The sequence below is a fragment of the Bubalus kerabau genome, chromosome 1, assembly GCF_029407905.1.
Source record: "Bubalus kerabau isolate K-KA32 ecotype Philippines breed swamp buffalo chromosome 1, PCC_UOA_SB_1v2, whole genome shotgun sequence".
Classification (NCBI taxonomy): domain Eukaryota; kingdom Metazoa; phylum Chordata; class Mammalia; order Artiodactyla; family Bovidae; genus Bubalus; species Bubalus kerabau.
The window spans coordinates 241,133,925-241,157,152 of record NC_073624.1 but is presented as its reverse complement, the minus strand read 5'-3'; the positions used below and the strand labels follow the sequence as shown (position 1 = coordinate 241,157,152).

Here is a 23,228-nt window from a genome sequence, read left to right as displayed (position 1 = left end):
AAGAGCCTCAAGGTCAAGCGAACAAAGCAAGGACGACAAGTAAATTGGCTTGTCTGTTCCCTTCTTCCCCAGCAGCCACAAACCTGGGTGGAGAGGGCTGAGTATGGAAGGAATTCAGATTTGGATATGGGGGCCAATACTTACGGAAAGGGGTCACCTCTGCGGGTTCAGGGACAGGCGGAGGGTGGGAGCCGCGCCACCTCTAATGAACGCTGAGCCACTGAAACAGTCAAGGTGGAAGAGCTCCTTATGAATCACTCACAGTCCTTGAGAACTCTTTGAGGACTTCTTGTTTTCACCCAGTAAACATATGAGAGCAAAATATGATGTGCTGTGACCCAAAGGAGAATGGAAAGGGCAGGCTGGCGAAGGCTCTGGGTTCTCAGATCGGAACTCTTGTGCCTTCTCCCCATCACATCCCATGTCTCTGAGTCATGCCTGAGGCTCTGCACACCCAACCCAGGCAGCCCATGTTTGTGATCTTCCTGTTACAAGACTACCCAGTTTCCATTTTATACACTTATTTATTTGCTGAAGAAAGATTTTAAACATTTTCTGTAAGAAATATATGTTCTATGTAGAAAAATGAGAAAATTAAGATAACTGGGACATGCAGATGGGCAAAAAGTGAAAGAGACCCACAGTGATCCTGCTAAGTCACTTCAGTCGTGTCCGACTGTGCGACCCCGTAGACGGCAGCCCACCAGTCTCCTCTGTCCCTGGGATTCTCCAGGCAAGAACACTGGAGTGGGTTGCCATTTCCTTCTCCAAAGCATGAAAGTGAAAAGTGAAAGTGAAGTCGCTCAGTCATGTTTGACTCGAGCGACCCCATGGGCTGGAGCCTTCCAGGCTCCTCTGTCCATGGGATTTTCCAGGCAAGTATACTGGAGTGGGGTGCCATTGCCTTCTCCGACAGTGATCCTACTCCCTAGTAATAACTATTCATTTAGTCATGTTTATGAATTTTACCATTTTTTTTTGGCAGTCCTGCGTGTGGGATCTTAGTTCCCAGATGAGGGACTGAACCCATGCCACCTGCAGGGGAAGCACGAAGTCTTAACCTGGACTGCCAGGGAGGTCACTACAAATGTTTTTGAGGGTCTGCTGTATGCCAGGCACTATGCTCTGTGCATGCTCCATTGTGTTCAGACTCTTTGAGACCCCATGGAGTGGACCCCCCAACCCTCCCGACCCCTGCCCTCCGGCTCCTCTGTCCATAGGATTCTCCAGGCAAGAGTACTGCATGGGATTATCGTTCCCTCCTCCAGGGGATCTTCCCGACCCAGGGATCCAATCCATGTCTCCTGCATCTCTTGTGTTGGCAGGCTGATTCTTTACCACTGAGCCGAAGCACTGCGTTCTGTGGGAGAGGTCAAATGATGCACAAGACTGATGTCACAAGGGCTTTTTTCTATGTATAGCTGTATGCACATTCCTTCCTAAGAAGAATCTCTGCTATTTTAAAAACAAATACAAATAAAACAGAAAGTAGGAACTTGATATAAAAATGAACCAAAGCAACATAGAACTGAATATTCTATTATGTTTGTATTTGCAAATGTAACAGCTCTGTTGTTGCTGTTTAGTTGCTAAGTCATCTCTAACTCTTTGTGACTCCATGGACTGTAACCCACCAGGCTCCTCTGTCTCTGTCTCAGAGTGGGTTGCCATTTCCTTCTCCAGGGGATTTTCCTGACCCAGGGATCGAACTGGCATCTCCTGCATCAGCAAGTGGATTCTTTACCACTGAGCCACCTGGGAAGCCCACCACCTACAAATGTAGAGATGATTGTTTTTTTGAGGTAGAGGTGATCATTATCATTAGAGGCAGAGACAAGGAAAGCAAGACAGAGAGAAACTGTGATGACACAGAAGTAATTCTATCAAAATGAGTTTGTGTTTTTTCAAGAATGGATGTCATATCATATGAATCTCTTTAGCTGAGGTTTCCACCCATTTTTCAGAAAGATTCACTTAAATCTGTCAGAGCAAATGATAGTTTTTTTCAGAAAAAGCACAGGGAGCTCTTTGTAATCAACAAGCAAATAGATGTTACTCTTTGGTGCCTATATTTACTAGCTGTGTGACCTTGGACAACTTACTTAACCTCTCTATTCCTCAGTTTCCTACTCTGTAATGGTGATAATTATGTGATTATACCTCATAGGGCTTAATTGATTTAAGGCTTGATGTAAAGTAAGTACTTGATAAATATTAGACATTATTACTTGGCCTAGCACTGTGCTAAGGAAGTTATAAAATTAAGTCCTTACTTTACAAGGATCTAATAATCTAATAGCTACCATATTTGACATGAGGGGAGAACCCAACCTAGAGGAATGTTAAGTAAATAAAAGTTCTTGGAATTATTATGAGGGGGTGGGTTCAATCAGAGGTGTTTAGAATCTAAAGTCAGGTTTTATTTTTGTTTTTTTAGATTCTCTACTTTAAAGGTCAGATTTAACCTGTCGGCTTGAAACTAGAAGGTTAGACCCAAAAAATGCACACTGATTTGCCATTTACCCAAGGATCCTGTCCCAGGGAATGGCTAAGGAAACATAAGAAACAGCCAAAAGATCAAAGTTGCCGAGAGTGCATTCTTTGGAGACTGTGAGGCCCAGTCTCTAGCTTTGGAAGCTTTCTTTGACCTGTCCGAGGCTCCCCCTCTTGCTTGGTCGTTGCAAAGATCAATGTTCATTTCTGTAAGATACAAAGCATGAAGTCTGGCCAACCATTAGGGTTTGCCTAGCTAGGCCTGAGTGGTGTTTTGTTTTGTTTTTTAATTTGGGTTTTGTTTTGTTTTGTTTTGTTTTGTTTTTGACCGTGCCATGCAGCATGCAGGATTTTAGTTCTTAACCATTTGACCACCGGGGAAATTCCAGGTCTGTTCAACTTTTAACACTGAACATCCTGTGTCACAGGAAATATTTCAGTTCCAGACAAACTGAGACATTCAGCCTAGAACCACTCCCTCCCAAGCAGTACCCTTAGGGTCCCTTTTGAGGGAACTATGTTGACATGGCAGCTCTTGAGCATATACAGAGAGGGGCAGGGACCATGTGAAGGAACACCTGAGACCAGGGAGGAAGATGACTCAGGATGGTGCCCACCTGTGATGTGCTTAATTCCCCCAGGCTCTTCTGGCTGCTGTCTCAGCCTGGCACATAATAGGTGCTCACTAAATAGCTGGATAGATGATGGCTCTCTTTTCTTCAATATTGGGATTTACTTTTTTTTTCAATATTCATTTATTTATATGGCTGTGCTGGGTCTCAGTTGCAGCATGCAAGATCAATCTTCCTTGTAGCATGCAGGATCTTTAGCTGTGGCATGCAGGATCTAGTTCGCTGAGTAGGATCTAGTTCTCTGACTAGGGATTGAACCCTGGCCCCCTGCACTGGGAGCTCAGAGTCTTACCCACTGGAAATCCCAGGATTTATTTTTTTTTAGTATGATGGCCCCTTCCACCTGCCAGTCTGAGGTGAGGATCTGTTACTAGGCGCAGGTAATATGCTGTGGAAAGCATCTGCATTGAATAAGAGGCTTCAGCAGAGTCTGTGGATGAGTGTGTCGGGGTTGGGGGAGGTTTGGGGAAACATCTAGAATATTTTTTCTTTTCATCTTTTAAAACCTTGAAATGAGGTGTCCAACAGCTCCCAGGAATCCTTGCCTTCTTGGTACTTCTACCCCTGCGTGATCTTCTCCTCTTGTGTTTGGGCTGGCTCTAGTGACTTGCTTTTGAACAGAACACAACAGAAGTGACAGGATGCCTCTTCTGAGATTAGGTTATAAGACACTGTGACTTCTGTCTTCCTTGCACCATTTCTCCCTGGCTCTTCTCATTTGCTTGCTCTGATGAAGCAAGCTGTCAGTCACAAACTATTCTCTGGACAGGCACACATGGCAAGGAGTTGAGGGCAGCCTCTGGCCGGCAGCCACTGAGGAACTGAATCCTGCTGGGATCATGAGAGTGAGGTTAGAAGTGGGCCCTTCCCTAGTCACATTTTCAGATGACACTGCAGCCCCTGCTGGCATCTTGGTTATAGCCTTGAGAGAGACCCTAAATAGAGGACCCAGCTAACCCTTGCCTGAATTTCTGACCCAAGACACTGATAAAATAAATGTGTTGTTTAAGACACTAGCAGTAAAGGAAAACTAATACAAATCTATACACAAAAAAGTACATATGTGCACAGGTTGATGAATTTTTATAAGTTGAACATTCCTTATAACTAGTGAGTAGATGAAAAACAGAAAAATATCAGAGTCCCAGGAAACTCCATTCATATTCCCTTTTAGTCACTAGATGTACCGTCCCCTTTCTCCTGCTAAGAAAGGAGGAGTTGTAACAGCATAAGTTTGTTTTCGGAGAAGGCAATGGCACCCCACTCCAGTCCTCCTGCCTGGAAAATCCCATGGGCGGAGGAGCCTGGTGGGCTGCAGTCCATGGGGTCGCTAAGAGTCGCACACAACTGAGCAACTTCACTTCCACTTTTCACTTTCGTGCATTGGAGAAGGAAATGGCAACCCACTCCAGTATTCTTGCCTGGAGAATCCCCAGGGATGGGGGAGCCTGGTGGGCTGCCGTCTATGGGGTCGCACAGAGTCGGACACGACTGAAGCGACTTAGTAGTAGTAGTAGTAAGTTTGTTTTGTTTTTGTACTTTATATAAATGTGATTACACAGTATGTAAAACAACTTTTTAGTGGATTCTCAGAGATCCCTTAATACATTGAGAACCGCTGAGACACATGGAGAGCCAGTGACATGTCTGTCGGTAGTTATCATCCCAGTCTTGGCCTGGGAGTGGGTCATCTGATTTTAGAAGAGAAATATTGGTTACTTGGACAGAAATAGGCCTAGAACAGGAGGAGCAATTTATTCAGCCAAAATGGCTTCACGACCATGTGCTGACAGTTACTTCCTTTTGTCCTGAGTCTCCAGGACCCATGTTTTTGTCTGTCTGTAATTCGATTTCCCGAGAGACCAGGCCCAGGAAACAAAAACTACTAAAACATAATTAGCCATATTTATCCGTCTTCATGAACCACCACCCCAGTGTTTGGGTTTTTACTTTATCTTCCCTGGGTAGGGAAGATCCTCTGGAGGAGGGTATGGCAACCCACTCCAGTATTCTTGGCCTGGAGAATCCCATGAACAGAAGAGCCTGGCAAACCACAGTCTGTGGGTTCACAAAGAGTTGGACACAACTGAGCGACTGAACACATACACAAATTGTAGTACTCTGGAGAACTCAGATCAAAGTCGGTTTGAGACAGTGAGAATCCGCTTGGTTAGTCAGCTGGATTTCTTATCCCTGACATTCATCTCTCAATCCACCCATCCTTTCAACAATTTGTCCAACCAAACAACTATTCATCTGTTATGGTCTGAATGTTTGTGTCCCTCCAAAATTCACATGTTGAAATCTCAACCACCTAGGCAATGGTATTAGGAGGTGGGACTTTAGGGAGATGATTAGGTCACTAGACTGGACTTCCCAGGTGGCACAGTGGTAAAGAATCTACCTGCCAGTGCAGGAGATATAGGTTCATTCCCTGGGTTGGGAAGATCCCCTGGAGTAGGAAATGGCAACCCACTCCAGTATTTTTGCTTGGAACATTCCATGGACAGAGGAGCCTGGTGGGCTAAAATCCAGAGGGTTGCAAAAAGTCAGATGTGACTGAGCACTAGGTCACTAAAACAAGGCCCTTACGAAAAGAGACTAATGCCTTTATGAAAGAGGCGCAAAAAAGCACTCTTGCCCCCTTCTGCCAGTGAGCATACAACAAAAATTATGCAAGCTGAAAGAGGGCCCTCACTGAACTGTCCTGGCACCTTGGTCTTGTATTTCTAGGCTGCAGACCTATAGGAAACAACTTTCTGTTGTTTATAAGTCACCTGTCTGTGGCATTTTGCTCTAGCAGCATAAATGGACCAACCTTTCAACTATTCATCAAAACCTCTCTCAATTCAGCAACAAATGCCATGTGGCTATCCATTCTGTACAGGCTTCCCTCATAGCTCAGTTGGTAAAGAATCCACCTGCAATGCAGGATACCCTGTTTCGATTCCTGGGTCGGGAAGATCTCCTGGAGAACGGATAGGCTACCCACTCCAGTATTCTTGGGCTTCCCTTGTGGCTCAGCTGGCAAAGAATCCACCTGCAATGTGGGAGACCTGGGTTCAGTCCCTGGTTTGGGAAGATCTTCTAGAGAAGGGAAAGGCTACTCACTCCAGTATTCTGGCCTGGAGAATTGCATGGACTATACAGCCATGGGGTCACAAAGAGTCGGATACGACTGAGCGACTTTCACTTTCACTTCATCCATCCTACAAATACCTCCTCTCTGCTGACCCTATGCCAGGAGAAGGCTGAAGGCAGTGGAGACTAGGATATAGCAGCACATGTAAAAGCTGGATTCCCAGTAGATCTGGAAACCCCTGAGGGCAGATCCTTGGTTTTGTATTTGAAGTACATAAAATATGACTTCTGTTTTCCTTTCCAGCCTTATCTCCCTAGTTTATCTTCTTGTTCCTCTTCAACCACATTGAATGAGAGATTTCTTGATCATTAGGGTTGACTCTTGGGACTTCATGGACTGTGGCCTGCCAGGCTCCTCTGTCCATGGGATTCTCCAGGCAAGAATACTGGAGTGGATTGCCATTCCCTTTTCCAGGGGATCTTTCTGACCCAGGGATTCGACTGTGGTCTCCTGCATTGCAGGCGGACTCTTTACCATTTGAACCACCAGGGAAGTCACACTGGTTTCTCTGGAGTAAACCAAGCCCTCTTTTGTCACAGGACTTGAGCAATTGCTGTTCCTTTTGACCCAAATGTTCCTTCAGCAGTGTCAATAGCTGGCTCCTCCTTCTTTTTAAATGTATTTATTTACTTAGCTGTGTTGAGTCTTAGTTGTGGTATATGGGATCTAGTTTCTGACCAGGGACTGAACTCAGGTCGCCTACATTAGGAGTTTGGAGTCCCAGCCACTGGGTCACCAGGGAAGTCCCTGGCTCCTTCTTAATCCTTTGCATTGGTTAAAATGTCTTGTCCTCAGAGAGGTCTTTTCTGACCACCTTATCTGAAGAGACACTCTCTGCCTCTCCCCTAGCTATTCCCTATCACCTCACCCTGTTTATTTCTTGTATGGCATTGCTCACAATTTGTAATCATGTTATTTATTCATTGCTTATTTTCCAGTTCCCTAAGTAGAGAAATAAGTCCCAGGAGGCTTACATGTTCTTTCTGCCTGCCTTCTGACTGCTAGCCCGGTAACTGACATATAGTGTGTGTGTGCTCAGTTGCTCAGTTGTGTCCAACTCTCTGTGACCCCACAGACTGTAGCCTGGTATGCTCCTCTGTCCATGGGATTTTTCCAGGCAAGAATACTGGAGTGGGTTGCCATTCCCTTCTCCTGGGGATCTTTCTGACCCAGGGAACCAACCCGGGTCTCCTACATTGTAGGTGGATTCTTTACCACTGAGCCACTTGGGAATCCCCAACTGACATATAGTAGGCCTTGAATATTTATTTGTTGAATAAATGGATGAAAGATCTCCCCAGTATTAGAAAGCTTGAAGAGCAAGGGAGAGCAGACCCCAAAAGATAAAGTAGGAACAGAGAGAGCCTTGAAGGACAAGCAGAAGAGGCTAGGAAGCCGGTAGAGAATCTTGAGCTGCAGGCTGAAAATGGTGATTTATTTAGAAGGGTTACTTGGTATCGCACTACCTGCTATAAATCCTTAATTTAAAGGATTTACTGCAGTATGTTGCAGTGAATTACTGCAAGAGGTAATCATATCCTAGGACCTGAACTGTATTTTTCTCCCTGTGGGATATTATGCAATGTGGGAACTCTGTGTGGGTCTCCAAGTTTCATAGAACTATATGTAATGTTTAATTGATTATGTTGAAATATAGAAAAGCAATCATGGTAAAAACTCTGTAAGGTGGGATCCATGGCTGTTTCCTGCAAGAGATCTAGCCTGCAGGGGACAGATTATTTGTTCAATGCATGAGTGAAACAATCATGCTCTTGAAGGACTTGCATTCTCTAGGATCTGTTGCTAGCCATCTGTGTGATGGCTAAGAAGACCTGTAACCTGGCTAAGGATCGGTTTTCTCACCTGTAGAACAGGGAGAAGGTTTAACTCACAGGGTTTTAAATGAGAGCTTATGGGGGAAATCTCTGGTACAGAATGGATCAGTACCTTTATTTCCTTCTGTTACTTTGGAGATGCTGAACCTGCCCTGATTGGGATTTCCTACTTGCCTTTCCCAAGAGCTCCAGGGCTTGAAATAGGGCCTATGGCGATTTTTCTTTCCCATTTTCAATCCTTTCAATGTAAAACTGTAGATTTTTAAAAAAATTGAAATATATTTGATTTATATTTAATTGAAATATAGTTGATTGATAATCTATTGATATAAATAGATAATCGATAATGTATTAGTTTTAGGTGTATAGTAAAGTGATTCACTCATATATATATATTCATCAGGTTATTTTCCATCATAGGTTATTATAAACTATTAACTATAGTTTTCTGTGCTATACAGTAGGTCCTTGTTGTTTATTTTATATATAGTAGTGTGTATTTGTTAATCCCAAACTCCTAATGTATCTACCCCCCATTCCCCCCACCCCCCCCAAAAAAAAACCACACACACAAAACCTTGGAATTCTGACTTTGCAATTTACTATATGACCTTGGGCACCCTTTTTGTGCCTCAATTTCTTTATTCATAAAACAGGTGTAATAACAGTTGGGCTTCCCTGGTGGTTCAGTGGTAAAGAATTTGCCTGCAATGCAGGAAATGTGGCAGGAGCCATGGTTCCATCCCTGGGTTGGGAAGCTCCCCTGAAGGAAATGGCAACCCATTCCAGTATTCTTGCCTGGGAAAGCCTATGGACAGAGGAACCTGGTGCACTTAACAGTCTATGGGGTGGAAAAAGAGTTGGATACAACTTAGCAACTAAATAACATTACCAGTAACTGCCTTATAGGAGTATTTTAAGGATTACCTGAGGTGTTATACCAAGTGCTTGTACCAGTGCCTGGCACATAGGGGATGCTTAGTAAGTATTGGCTGTGATGAGTCTTTATGATTCCCTTTTTCACTCCTAATTTTGGTAACCTTTCTTGCTTGCCTCCTGTAGGCATTCTCAGTGCATACGATCTCTTCTGGAGAAAAGGCTCACTCTGAGGTACATTTTGAGAGAAATGGGTTCAGTAGAGTCTTCCAAACAAACAAATCAAGAAACTTAGAGTGGGAATAGACAAGTAGGGGCATTAGGACACTGAAGAGAGAGGCTTTTTGCACCTGTAGCATACATGAGGCAACGATAAAGGCTGAAGCAAGAAACCAGGTGCGACCACTTTCCAGTGAATTTGGGTTGAAAAATTGCTATTCATGTGGAAGTCCAGCAATGCCGCAGAACTAGTCTCTGAAACATTCATCAGCTTAATCCAGTATGTATGATGTTCTTCTTGTTTTCATTAGCATTTTCCTACTTTGAAATAAGTAGGTGCATTGTTCCTAGAAAGTGGAGAGTACTCAATGAGACACTCCTTGTGTGGGAGCTGAAGCGGCTGCCATGAGGTTATGGAGAATGTCTTTCACATCTTTCTATCCCTAGCACTAGCACAGTGCCTAGCATAGGAGGAGCTCAAAAAGTGTTTGTAGAATTATCTTCAAACTTTAGTTGTCCTTCCCAAAGAAGCTTCTCTTGCCCACACTCGGCCGCAAGCAGGTCCGCTCCTAGAAATAACATTTATTCTAAGGACCTCTGCGCAGAGATTCTTGGGAAGCGGTTCCCCTCCCTCATTACCTCGTTACTCCTCCCCTCTGTAGCCTTTGAAAGAACAGGCACGCCACGTGATTCCCTCCTTTATCCCACCTCCGAGAAAAACCTGGTTGATAATGGGCAGGAGCGTAGGCCAACCATAAGACTTTACTTTCTCTTCCATCCAATAAAAAGAGGCGATAGGTACAAGGCTCAGCTTTTGTGACTTCCCCCGCCCCCTTTGAGCCCGCCCCCCCACTTCTCCTCTAAGATTAGGCATTTGACAACTCGTCTGGCCAATGAGAAGTTCCTACTCTGTATGAGAAGGCTGGACCGACTGAATGATAGACATCCCCACCTGACCAATGAAATGTCACAAGTGTGGGAGGGGTGTAGGGCAGGACCAATGGCGCGGTGCCAATAACGAGCATCGGGGTAAGGGCGGGACAAAACTGTTTGCTGGAGGGAGGGGAAGGCCTAGGGAACCAAACAGCGCTGCCGCTGCCGCCGCTACAACCCGAGTCGGAGGAGGGAGAAGCCAGGAAGAAAATGGCGGCCGTGGCTGCAGAGGCGGCAGCGACTGCAGCGTCCCCCGGGGAGGGGGGCGCCGGCGAGGCCGAGCCGGAGATGGAGCCCATCCCCGGCAGCGAGGCCGGCACTGACCCCCTCCCGGTCACGGCTACTGAAGCATCTGTGCCGGACGGCGAGGCTGACGGGCAGCAGTCCTCTCCTCAGGCCGATGAACCGCCGCTCCCGCCGCCGCCGCCGCCGCCGGGGGAGCTCGCCCGCAGCCCGGAGGCGGCAGGGCTGGAGCTGGAGCCTGAGGAGAAGCTGCCCGCTCGAGTAGTGGAACCGGGGGCAGCCGCGCCTCCGGAAGGGCCCAGCTTGCCACCTTCTCCTGTACCGCCGCCGGAGGAGCCCCGGGCTCCCGAGGAGCGCCAGGAACCGCCGCTGCCCCAGCCAGCAGCCCCGGCTCTCGTGCCGCCGGCGGGCGGGGACTCCGCGGTGTCGCAACTGATCCCCGGCTCGGAGGTGCGGGTCACGCTGGACCACATCATTGAGGACGCGCTCGTCGTGTCGTTCCGCCTCGGGGAGAAGCTCTTCTCCGGGGTCCTCATGGATTTGTCCAAAAGGTACCGCGCCCGCCCCCAGCAGCCCCCCGGGACGCCCCGGCCCGCTCGGTCCCCGGGGAGGGAGCGAGTCCAGGCTGCCCGTCTACACCCGGCTCCCGCCTCTCAGGCGTCCCGCCGCCTGCGCCGCCCTCGGGTACCGCGCGGCGCGTGGCGCGCGCTCCGAGTGGGGCAGGGGCGCGGGGCCGCGAAAGGGCGATCCCTGCCCCAGGTGGGCGCCTGGAGGCAGGTGTGCTTCCAGGTGGGGGGCGCGAGTGCTTGAGGGGCTCCTGGGTCTCACCCTCCCCGCCCTCCCCTCCCCTCCCCTCCCCCCCCCCCCACCCCCCCCGGTCCCAGCCTCCTTTCACACCTGACCCTGGCTCACCCACACTGAGTCGGGTGGGTTAATGCAAAACGCAGAAGAATTTTCGCAGAGTACGGGATACAGGGTGGGGGACATTGCTGTGTTCCGAAATTAATCTTTAATGAGGTTGGAGAAAGGGGTGTGTGCATTGGGGTTCCGGAAAGGTTAACTGTCACTCCTTATAAAGGGAAGAGCATTTATTCAAAATGAGCCTTTTGATTGTTATTCTCAATGTTAGAACGAATTCCCCCTATATAACTGTTTAATACGGAAGCATATTTAGGTAATTACGATAAATTTTAAGAGAAGTTTAAAGAAGAGATGGGATTTTCGTTATTTAACTTTTAATATCAAGATGATGTGGTATAAAAGTGTTCAAATACTAACTTCTAAAACTGGATACAGTTTGAATGGTTGAGTTCACCCATAAACCTCTTTAGCACATTTTCATTTCTTACATTAGGTTGTTTTGGGGCTTTGGTTTATACAGGTGAAGATACTGTGTTCCGAGTCTAGAATTAAGTTAACCTTTTTATTCTCTTCTTTTGCAGATATGAAGTGCAGAGACTCCCATTCACGGCTCTCCATTCTGTTTCCTGCAACAGCACACACTCTGATGGTATCTCACCTGTTTAGAAATGGCTTATTTTAGTGTGTTTTGCTTTTAACTGCTTGCCCTCCCATCAAGACACAAGAATCTTTCCTCGTTTGGGGAAGAAGTGCGTAAAAGAAGTATGGGAAAAGATGGGAGTCTTTACCATTACCGCAAACACTTTTCAAAATTTTTTTTTAGTTTTTTTATAAAGAATTTTGGGTTAGGACTTTTGCACTTTTGTTTTCGTAAAACAGAAAGCAGAATAAGACCAGTGTGCTTTCTACTGATGTATTTATTAGCAAGAGAGAGAATGTATGGTCAGTAGTGTGTATGCTATTGAATCAAACAGAAGTGAAGGGCAGTGATTGTGTGAGAATCTGGATTTCAAATCTGCAAAAGGAAGGTGCAAAAAGGTAAGTTGTTTGTGGAAATGGAATCCATAGTGCTTTCCTGTTTTGAGGTGCTCATTGTCCAGGTGTTTTGTTTGTTTTTAAAAATTTTCTTTCATAGGAAATTGCAGTTCTGTTTTACCTACAGTACTTCTAATGTACTTTTGTAGCAGCTTTTGTAGCTCTTGTTATGAACCTTTTACATTTTAATGTTTTGAAATGAAAAGATCCTGTCATTAAAGGGAACCATATTAACTTTTCATTCCACAAATATTTGTTGAGCACATTTATGTAAGGCACCCTCCTAGCTATTCTGAATACTATATGTATGAGACACAATCTGACCCTCCTAGAAACGTACATGGGAAGCATACACATTATGGAAGTGGTGAGGAAATAAAACAGTTTTTAAAATTTAGCTCTTTGAGGAAGTATTGGGTCAGTGATTGATTAGTTGAATATCCTTTCATAATAAAATTTGGAAAAATAGATCTGCCAATATTATTTTGTAATCTGTGCTTGCTTTGCATACTTTCATGCACAGTTTTGGGGTTAAACTGATGATCCAGGAGAGAAATCTTTACAGATTTTACCAAGACTGTGAGTACAGTCATCAGTTGCTTTAAAAATAGTTTGTATCAGGAATTCCCTCTCTGTTCAGTGGGTAGGATTCTGCACTCTCACTCTCTGGACCCGGGTTCCATCCTTGGTCTGGGAACTAGGATCCCACAAGGCCGCATGACCAAGAGATAAATAAAAATAAGTTGTTTCCTATTTGAATTGGCCATTGAGTGAAACCTTTAGGTAGAAATAACAACAGCTTCCTCTATATGGGAAAAGAATATGAAAAAAAATAGACTGTGTATAACTAAATCACTTTGCTGTACACCTGAAATGAACACAACACTGCAAATCAACTGTACTCCAATATAAAAATTAAGACAAGAGCTTCCCTGTTTTTTTTGTTGTTTTTTTTTTTGAGTACCTGTTAAGAAACAGGCTTTGGACCTCATTCTTTAATTCTGGGGGTATTTTTCATTTATATGGGAGGAAATTCCATCAATTTGGCCAGTTATTTAGCTTGTAGATTGCAAAGATTCAGATGTAGTTGATCTGATTCTAAAGCCTGTGCATTTTCTAATTTCATATTAGAAAGGCAGTTGGGCTGGCAAATTTCCTGTTAAGTAGTAAGTAAAGAAGTGCATGCTTCTGAAATATATGCTTATCCTTCTGTTAATAGCTATATGGGATAATACAGAGGTTGTGTATGTTGGAGCCAGGCAGATATTTTTAGTCAGCTCATAGCCATACCTGCTCTGGAGACTCCCCGTTTTCATAGCTGTATACTGGGAACGGAGTAAGCTCTGAGGCCTTGGTTCTTGCCTCTTCAGTGAGATATCAGAAAATAATTAACATTTGGGAGGCTACTAGGTGCATCATAGTATGTGTACTTTTCTTCAGTCTTCCAATGGGCCAGTTAATGCTTTTATTAATTTTTTTATTCTGACGTGTGGCACAGAAATGTCTTTCAAAGTTAGAAGAGTTGTTCATGTAGCAAGAGTGTCTGATCCTAGAGTACAGGATTTTATATATGTATATGTGGCTTGATCAAGAGTTTGCTTTTTGTAAGCATTTGTTTGACATTCTTTACCTTCCTGTCATTGAATTATTTTTTGCTTTATTTTTAGAATTATTTGATTGAAGAAGACATTTTTGAAGAGAATCTTTTTGTGGAAAAGGAGCAGAACACATGTAATTAAAAAAAAAAAACCCTAAAGAAAGTGGTGCTGAATGGTACATTGATCTGGACAGAGTTTCAGGGTACATGGGTGCTGACTTCTAGCATCTTCCTCTCCAGTTAATACCTTGACTTTGGGCAAATCTCTTTGCCTGTCTGGGATTCAGTCTCTAGTCTTTATGAGGCTAATTCATTTTGACTTAAGGCAATTCACTTGAGACACAAATAAGCAAACAAACTTTACACCTCAATTTATAGACCTAAATAGGGTGACCAAGTGGTCTGGTTTTCCTGTACCATCCTATACAGGTACCTGGTTTCCTGTACCTGGTTTGATTGTTGATCTCCTTTCTTTATTCAAAGTAACTTGCTTTGGCAAGTAAAAAACATGGTCACCCTAAAAATGAGGATATTTGAATATCTAGTTAGAACAGATATTGTGTAGTGGAGTATTTATTTGAAACTGAAGGGCTTTACGTTGAGGCTTGCATTATTTAGTTTATTCTAGGCATATCCACTATTTTATCCTCAGCCCTCTTAGGTAGTTTAAATTAACCCTGTCTACTTTAGCAAAGTCTAATGACAGTAGTCTAATGACTAGCAGATAAAGTAATCAAGTAACTCCCAAATGTAGTTTGGTGTTCCTATTGTGTTTTCTTCCTTAACCTTATGCTTTTGAAATTTTGACTTTGGTACGTTTGTTTCTTCATCTAGCATTATATAGTATTATATAAAAAACATTCCTTCAGGTTGCTAAACTGTCTTAATGCTTATTTTAGACAAAATAATCATTGGTTGTACAATATTTAATTTTCTTATGGTAAATGAACATCCATGGTATTATGGTAAGTGGATGTTCCTTGCTCTGACATATGTCAGCTGTTAGCCAGATTTGTTTTATCATATGCACACCTCCACTGGGTTATTTTGAAGCAAATCGTAAACATCATTTTACCATAAATATTTTGGTACAGATCTCTAAAAAGATAAGGACTTTAAAATTTTAACTGTACTACTGTTGTATCTAATATAGTAGCAATTCCTTCACATCATAATATGCAGTCAGTGTCTCAAAATTAACATCTAAGTTTTGTTCAAATCAGAATTCAAGTAAAGTTTATTACATTGCAATTGGTTAAGTTCCTTAAGGTTTTCATCTGTAGTTCTCCTACCATTACTTTTATTCCCTTGCAGTTTATTTGTTAATCCATAGCCTTTTTGGTAGAATTTTCCACATTGTGACTTTCTTCCAATTGCATCCCCTTGGATGCATTTCCATAACATTTTAAAAATAGTTCTTTTCCCTCAGGAGTAAACAGATGGGACAACTGTAGCCCCCTACAGGCCCCCAAGGGCCTTGTTTTGGGTCAGTAGAAATGATATGATATCTTTTGCCTGCCTGCAGACGTCTAGGCCTCTCCCTTAAACACACCTCTAACTTTAGTAATTCCAAACATAGAAAAGTTTAACCAGGCAAGATAACTTGCTGAGGGCAAAAACCTTCAGCCAGAGCTTCTGAACATGTAGTTTCTCAGGCCTCTCAATCTATGCTTGAAACAAAATAAGTCTTTTTGTAAGTTGTGACTGACTCTTTGCCCCACCAGGCTTCTCTGTCCATTGGATTCTCCAGGCAAGAATACTGGAGTGGGTTGCTGTTTCCTTCTCTAGGAGATCTTCCTGATCCAGGGATCAAACTCAGGTCTCTTGCTTGGCAGGCAGATTCTTTACCACTGAGTCTTTTGAAGGGACATATGTATGAAACCTGTGGTTTCTTTCTATAAGAGGGATCTTTAAACTCTTACTATTCTTCACATCTTTAAAGTTATAAAGCCACGTTGAAGTCCTAAAAAATCTTTCTGATCCCGTATTTTGGGAACTGATATGAATTAAGGGATCATGAAGTAAATGCTTACGCTTAAAAGTCCTTGTGCATTTTTAATTTTGTGGTACGTACTTATTAAAGATTGTAGCTAGTTGTATTTTGGAAATGATCTTTTACAAATACTTTTGTTTGTATATGCAGGTTGCATTAATAAGAACTGAGGTGATTTCTTTAGACAACTTCAGATTTCACTAAATTCTTAAGACAATTTATAGATGTACTTGTTTTTTTAAGGAAATATAAACCAAGACAATAATTTTTTTTCTTTACAGACATCATGAAACGTATGGTGCAATAGCCCTACTTTTGGTGGGAAAAATATACAGCCATTCTGGTGAAGCAGTGAGTAGTGGTATGAGTAGCTTATACTAAGTGTCCAGGCTGAGAATTTAGGCCCTGAAGTAGTATGCTTGAATGATTGTGTTGAGTTGTGCATATTTAAAACACTTAAAAATATTTTTGATTATTCTGCTTATATCCAAATGTGTTGATAAAGAATTTCGACAGTAAAATAGCATAGAGATGAGTGCCAATCACTTTGACCCAGGCAGCTTAGGACAGCCACTGCTGTGCTTGTATATATATTGTATTGAGAGTGAACTCGTCATTGCTGGTTGGACTACAGTGATTTTTTTGGAAGTGATTAGTTATTGAACATTAAAAGTCTAGTTTGAATGTAAAGAATCTTGTAATATCATAGTATTGAAAATGAATTTTGTAGACTGGATAACTAGATGTGTTACACACAAATTATGCCAGGCATGTTTTATTGGAGTTGGGTCTCCAATAAAATGAGGTTAAATTTCAGCCTTTTATGTGTGAATAAGACCATACTTCACTGTGTACTGTCTTAAAGCAATGCTCTTGATGGAACTAAGTTTAATCTTCCTGAGATCAGCTTTTCTGTAGGGGGCCATTAAAGAATTTGTGTTCATCTTCTCTGTTATGGCTGAGTTAATTTCACATTGATTAAAAATGAAAGATATTTTTAGTAGTTAACTTGTGCCTCTAAAGTACATCCTTGTTTCTTGATATTTATTAGTCCCATTCTATCTTAATTCCCTCATTAGTTCAGGCACACCAGAACAGAGCTTGCTTTAGTGGCAGATCATGCAGGAAAGTGGAGGTTAAATTATACTCTGGATGGATTTAATAGAGAATGTTTTGGCTAAAATCTTTTGAGCAGTTTTTCTCAAAACAAATGTGCTTTAAGATTTCTGAGCTTTGCTCTACCAATTTGTTTTTTAACAAGCTGATTCTGATACAGATGACTCTTAGAGCATATTTGGAGATAACTGACTTTTAGGGGTAGTTTTGCCAAAATAGTAGGACCATAAGTTTGTTAAACCTGTTTTTAAAGTTATTGGGTAATTTGACTGGAATGTAGTTACAAAGTAAGCAATACATGGGCCACTTGGGTGGCAGGTCAGATCCTTTGTGTAGAACTGGTAATTAGACTTGCAAATTGTTCCTTAAGTCTGGTTGCCCACTAGAAGTTTAAAAAGTCAATTTTTGTCTCTTTACCTTTGGACCAAGTGGCCTTAACAAAATTGTGGGGTTTTTTAGCCTTTTTTAAAACAAATAATTCCTATAATATTTGACTTCTCTTTTCTGCTTATTCCCACCATTTAAGAAGGTTGCCAAGCTTTACTTTCTATAATTAACAATAGTTACTATGTATTTCCCACTCCCATTCGAGGCACTGTGCCAGGTACTTTGTAGATATTGTTTCATTTTACTCTAGGAAGTCCAATGAAGTTAAATTCTGTTAATCTTCATTTCACAGATTAAGACACCAAGGCTCAGAGATTAAGTTAATTGCCTAAAACTATAAGTTGTAGGAATTAGCAGGTGTATTGAAGACACCTTTTTGCTCATGGAATAAGATGAACAGCTGATAGTCACAGTGGTTTGTGAGAACTACATTTTGTGATTTGAATAGGAAAGCACTGAGGAACCATTTTTTTTTTTAAGTCTTTATTGGATTTGTTACAATATTGTTTCTGTTTTAGATTTTGGTGTTTTGGCCAAGAGGCATGTGGGATCTTAACTTCCCAAGGAGGGATCGAACCTCCTTGCCCTGCATTGGAAGGCGAAATCTTAACCACTGGACCATCAGGGAAGTCCCCGAGGATGCATTTTTGAATGACATACAATTCTTTAAGATTTACAAACAGCCCTGTTCTAATACATAAAACTATTTTTTCCCATTACCATTTAGCTTACAATTGTGGGGAGTTACCCTGGTAGGTAGAAATGGCAGAGCGCTCTGTTCTCACGCCACCAAGAGTAGCTGCTTGACTTTAAAATGTGAGCTGCTTTTCAGCTAGTTCAATTTAGTGAACTCTTTGGGGCATTTTTGAAAATGGGGTTTCTTCTTCATATATGGTCCTAGGTCTTAAATGTTTTGCCTTGGTTGGCCTGGTCCTGGCAACAGTGGAGTCTACTTCATGGGAGGAATCACAAAATGTCAGATTGGAAGCTTGTTGAGCACAAGATCACATTGATTAAGTGCTGGATGATTGAATTGGAAAAGACTTTAAAGACTAACCTATAGTAAGTTGTTGGAAACCTGTTTGTGGTAAAACAGAAATAGTGAAATTAATTGAATTACTTGCTTTTAAAAAAGTCCATCCATTGAGAAATAACTTAGACCTCTCTGTGATAGATCCTATTGGATATAATACAGAAATATCAAAAGTACATAGAAATAATAATGGAAACATAGAGAACTTAAGACTATGTATTGGTGTCTTAGAGCCAGGACCAAGGGAATTCTTTCCAAGTGTTTGAAAACTCTGATGAGTATTTATGTTGATAATTAAGATTCTTTTATTATACCAGTGTTCATTTTCAAGTATGTTTCTCTAAGTGATGTTGTACAAAAGTGAAATCAAGATTTGTCAGCTCGTAAAAATATTTTGCTGCTTCATGGTCATTATCATTTTCTTGGATGGTTATTTTAAAAGAAGAATTTACTGTTAGGGAGTTAAATAATTTGAGTACCATACAGATGTTATGACCATTTTGCTTTGTAAAAGATTGAAGTGTGTTTTCTTTATAGTTTCCATATTTCCAGAATATCCAGGTAAGTAGTTGTTTTTAGAGTAGCAGTTACCAGCCTTTTGGCACCAGAGACTGGTTTCATGGAACAGTTTTTCCACGGACTGGGGTCGGGGGGTGGTTGCAGGATGATCCAAGTGCATTACATTTCCTGTGCACTTGATTCTAATGTTATTATATCAGCTTCACTGGAGATCATCAGGCATTAGATCCTGGAGGTTGGGGACCCTTATTTCAGAGGATTAGTTGAAGGTATATGAGTGGGAGCTTAAACTCTAAATTATTCACGATTAACCTCTTTTTTCTTTTCTTCCAAAACCTATATTTATGAAAGGGAATTACATAGACTTTTTAGAAGATGGAGTACATCCTTAGGATTACAGCGATTTCTTTTAAAACTTACGCAGCCTGTCCATGCTCCCCACCCCTAGTTAATTTTTCCTGGCATTCTTGTTCATAATACGTGGATGTTTTGTTTTTATGTTGCTAAAGTCATCTTCCCTCCCTCCCTCACCCATTTGGGTACCCACAGTCCTTGCAGATTGCCTTTATAATACTTGGGGCTTTTAATTAAAAATATCCATTCACTCGGTTAACAAAATCGAATATATTTTATTTTTTAAATATTGTTTTATTTATTTAGGCTAGGCTGCACAGATTCCCAACCAGGGATCTTAGTTCCCCAACCTGGGATCAAACCCATGCCCCCTTTAGTTAAATGCAGAGTCTTAACAACTAGACCACCAGGGAAGTCTCAGATATGTATTAATTTTACTATAATAATAGTTACCATATATTATGCCTGCTGCTGCTAAGTCACTTCAGTCATGTCCGACTCGGTGCGACCCCATAGATGGCAGCCCACCAGCCCTAGTATACAGTAATTATTTATACTCTTGTTACTTCAATTCCAATATTGAAAAAGCTCTGAAACCAATTTTCTGTTAAATTTTTTGGTGGCAAAACCTAACCTGACTGAAGTTATATGAGGATATTATATGTATTTATCCCATTTAGCGTGAAGTTGTTTCATTTCACCGCTGAACTAGTAATATGCTTGATGAATCAGTGCTTATTATCTTTTGAAAGCTGGGAAAAGTTCTGAGGTCTGTCCACCTCGATGGGGTTCAGAAAACAGTATGTGGGCCTGTTAGCTCCTCCACTCCCTTAGAGGTGGAGGGAGAGGGGTTAAGTAGCTTGATGAAGTGAGGGGAAGCAGCAGTAGTGTGGTTAAGATTCTGATTTTGGGGGCAACTGCCTGGATTTGTATCTTGGCTGTACTGCGCACTAGCTATGTGATCTTGGGAATGTCATTACACTCTGTGCTTTAGTTTTTCATCAGCTACAAATTGTGATGGTTAATCAGTTGCTGTAAATAATTTAGAATAGTGCCTAGCACAAAGTAAGTACTATATAGTTGTTAACTATTCATAGTTTTATGAAGCAGCTATTAAGTGGCAGAACTAAGATGACAGCAGCTGCTACAGTCATCTAAATAGGTTTGCTTGAATAGCCACCCAACCTAATGCACTGTGGCCTGCAGGATAACCTGCATCTTCAAATAACTTGAAAAAGTCTGTAAGCTTCAGGTAATACTGGTGAAGTATAACTTTCCCGTTTTAATAAGGAAGGATGACATTTATATTTTATGAAGGAGTGAGATAACTAGGAGTTTTCATGATGGATGGTGAGGGATGTGTCTCAATTTTTTCTTCCCAGTAACCCCTTGGGGCAGGTGGATTTTGAGGGAATTATGGGCTTTGTCATGAAGAGAAAGTTACAGTGTCATTTGGGAAATTTAGTCCTGCTTATTACATGCTTCTAAAACATAATTGAAAAGGGCTCACTTTTGATGAAGACAAATTTCAAACTTAGGGAAAGGAAGATGTTTTGTGTTCTTTTTACTTATTAAATGGTGGGACCAGACTAGAATAGCTGAACTTTTTAACAAGTGATTTGTACTTTTGGTCCCATCACTGTGTAATCAGAAACCCTCACTGGCATTGTCTTTTTAGGAGACTAGTATTCTTCTTCCCTTATACTCTTACCTAACCCTCCCTCATACACACGCTCGTCAACATGTCCTCTTTTCCCACTATATGGATTATCTGTGTTTTATTGCTTGTGTAAGCCTCTGAACTGTCTCCTATGGAAGGGGGTGTCCGTTTGCTGATGGGTAATTCCTGTGCTGCATCTTATCACCTGTTGGCTTTTTATTTTTTGCCCTTTTTTTTTTTTTCTAAAAAACAAATGTGGCTTTAGTAAAATTCACAAACTCCCAAGTTGTTAGCACTAGTTACAGTGAAGCTTTACAAAAAAAAAGAAAAAGGGGCTTCCCTGGTGGCTCAGTGGTTAAAGCGTCTGCCTCCAATGTGGAGACCCGGGTTAGGAAGATCCCCTGGAGAAGGAAATGGCAACCCACTCCAGTATTCTGTACTGGAATTCTCCAGTACTGGAGAATCCCATGGACGGAGGAGCCTGGTAGGCTACAGTCCGTGGGGTCGCAAAGAGTAAGACACGACCGAGCAACTTCACTTTCACTTTACAAAAAAAAATAGCACATCTTATTAAGTATTTCCCACCATTAAAATGCCTTGTAGCCATTTTCAGGGACCTTAATGACTTCAATGTCTTTAAGGCTTGTAACATGGCTTTCCTATTGCCAGCATTTTCTAAATTTCTGCAGAAACACATTCAGGTAAGCAGATTCTTTGGCTGGCTTAAATTTTTTGCTTTTTTAAAACCTAACTTTAGTTGGTTACCAACATTCAAAACCAGGCAACCACTCTCTGCCACTCCTGTTTTGCTCTTTACTTAATCTGCTTGGGCCCTTCCAGGTGTAGTCGATTGCAAGGCTCATTGCCTAGTCACTAATCCTCAGTGCTTTCTTTCCCTCTAGTCTAGAACCTTTTTTTAGCAGGGACTCTTGCATTCTGTCTCACCTACTGCAGTTGATCCTAGGGCTGGGAACTAGTTTTATACTATCTGACTAATTAGCATACTTGTATTTGAATAGATTTTGTGCTTAGTGGCACTTGAGGTGAATTTGTGGGCATTTATGCTTAAGCAGAACAAATTTTCTTTTTTATATACTTCTTTGGAGGTTTTAATTTTTTTCCTCCTTGTCTTGTCTGTGCCACAGCATCCCTAGTTCCCCTACTAGGGACCGAACCCGTGTACCCTGCAGTGGATGCATGGAGTTTTAACCACTAGACCGCCAGGGAAGTCCCTGCTTGAAAGTTTTGATGGAACTGAGGTGTAAACTAAATTTAAGACTATACTTTTTAGAATAATTTTTAAACTTTGAAATAATCTCAAAATAGAGAACTTAAACTCTTTTATCTTAGCTGCACTGATTTTTAACATTTTGACACATTTGCTTTATCATTCATTATATAAACACGTTTTTCTCTTGAACTGTTTGAAGTAGGTTGCATACATCATTCTCTCTTACCCCTTAATATTTGAGCATTTATTTCCTAAGATCAAAGATATTTTCCTACATAACCACAGCATAGTTTTCAAATTCAGGAAATGTTGATAAGAGAACATGTATCTGTTTTGTAGCTCATGTTTCATTACTTTGTCAATTTTCCCAAAAATGTCCTTTAAAACTTTTTTTCCTTGAGTAAATGAACTGCATTTAGTTGCAGTATAATATAGAATGTATGAAATGGGGACTCTTCCTCCCTTTAGTTGCCTGTTACTCATCAGAGGCTCAGGTTATACAGGCGATGTTGTGTGCTCAGGGCTCCAGGTCTGTGGTCATGTGGCCTCACTGGTGATGTTCCGTTTGAGTCTTCTCTCAGGTCAGGGTGTTCTGTTATTCTCCATCATAATTACTATTTCCCCTGCAGTAATAATTCCTTTATCACCATGGAAATATACTGCTTCTCATCAAACTTGCCCCTCTTCATTAGACAATTAAAAAAATTTAATTGTGGTAAAAACGTAAAGTATACTCTTTAAGTGTATGTAGTTCAGCAGTGTTAAGTATTCATATTGTTGTGAAGCAGATCTTCAGAACTTTTTATCTTAAAAAACTAAAACTTTGTACCCATTAAGTAACTCCTGTGAGTTTGACTACTATCAGTGGAATTGTACTGTCTTTTTGTGATGGACTTATTTCACTTAGCATAATGTTTTCAAGGATAATACATGTTGTAGCATGTGATAGGATTTCTTTCTTAAGTCTGAGTAATAGTGCATTGTACTTTATCCATTTGTCTGTAAATAGGCATTTGGGTTGTTTCCATCTTTAGCCTATGGTGAATGCTGCTATGTATGTGTGTGTGCA

General features: G+C 41.7%; 1 protein-coding gene and 1 non-coding gene across 19 annotated transcripts in view; one reads left to right on the top strand and one right to left on the bottom strand.

Annotated features, from left to right (window-relative positions):
* The window catches only part of PWWP2A (PWWP domain containing 2A), a 114,444-nt gene that overhangs the window by 69,915 nt on the left and 21,301 nt on the right, over positions 1-23,228 (top strand). For 2 of the 18 annotated variants that reach the window (XR_008707400.1, XM_055561223.1), the window contains exon 1: positions 10,269-10,924. The exons of 3 other annotated variants lie outside the window; for them this stretch is intronic. Coding sequence is in view for 5 of the 15 variants with exons in the window: in XM_055561223.1 (XP_055417198.1) it covers positions 10,341-10,924 (584 nt within the window). In the remaining 10 variants the exon portion in view is untranslated. Of the gene's footprint in view, positions 1-10,258; positions 10,925-11,573; positions 12,273-13,936; positions 14,001-14,081; positions 15,686-16,140; positions 16,221-18,263; positions 18,425-23,228 lie in introns of those variants that run through there. 13 more of the 18 variants (XM_055561261.1, XM_055561288.1, XM_055561280.1 and 10 more) reach the window with 13 other exon arrangements.
* On the bottom strand, positions 21,524-21,653 carry LOC129642616 (small nucleolar RNA SNORA33). Its single transcript, XR_008709869.1, has one exon. It is a non-coding gene; the product is annotated as a small nucleolar RNA SNORA33 (small nucleolar RNA).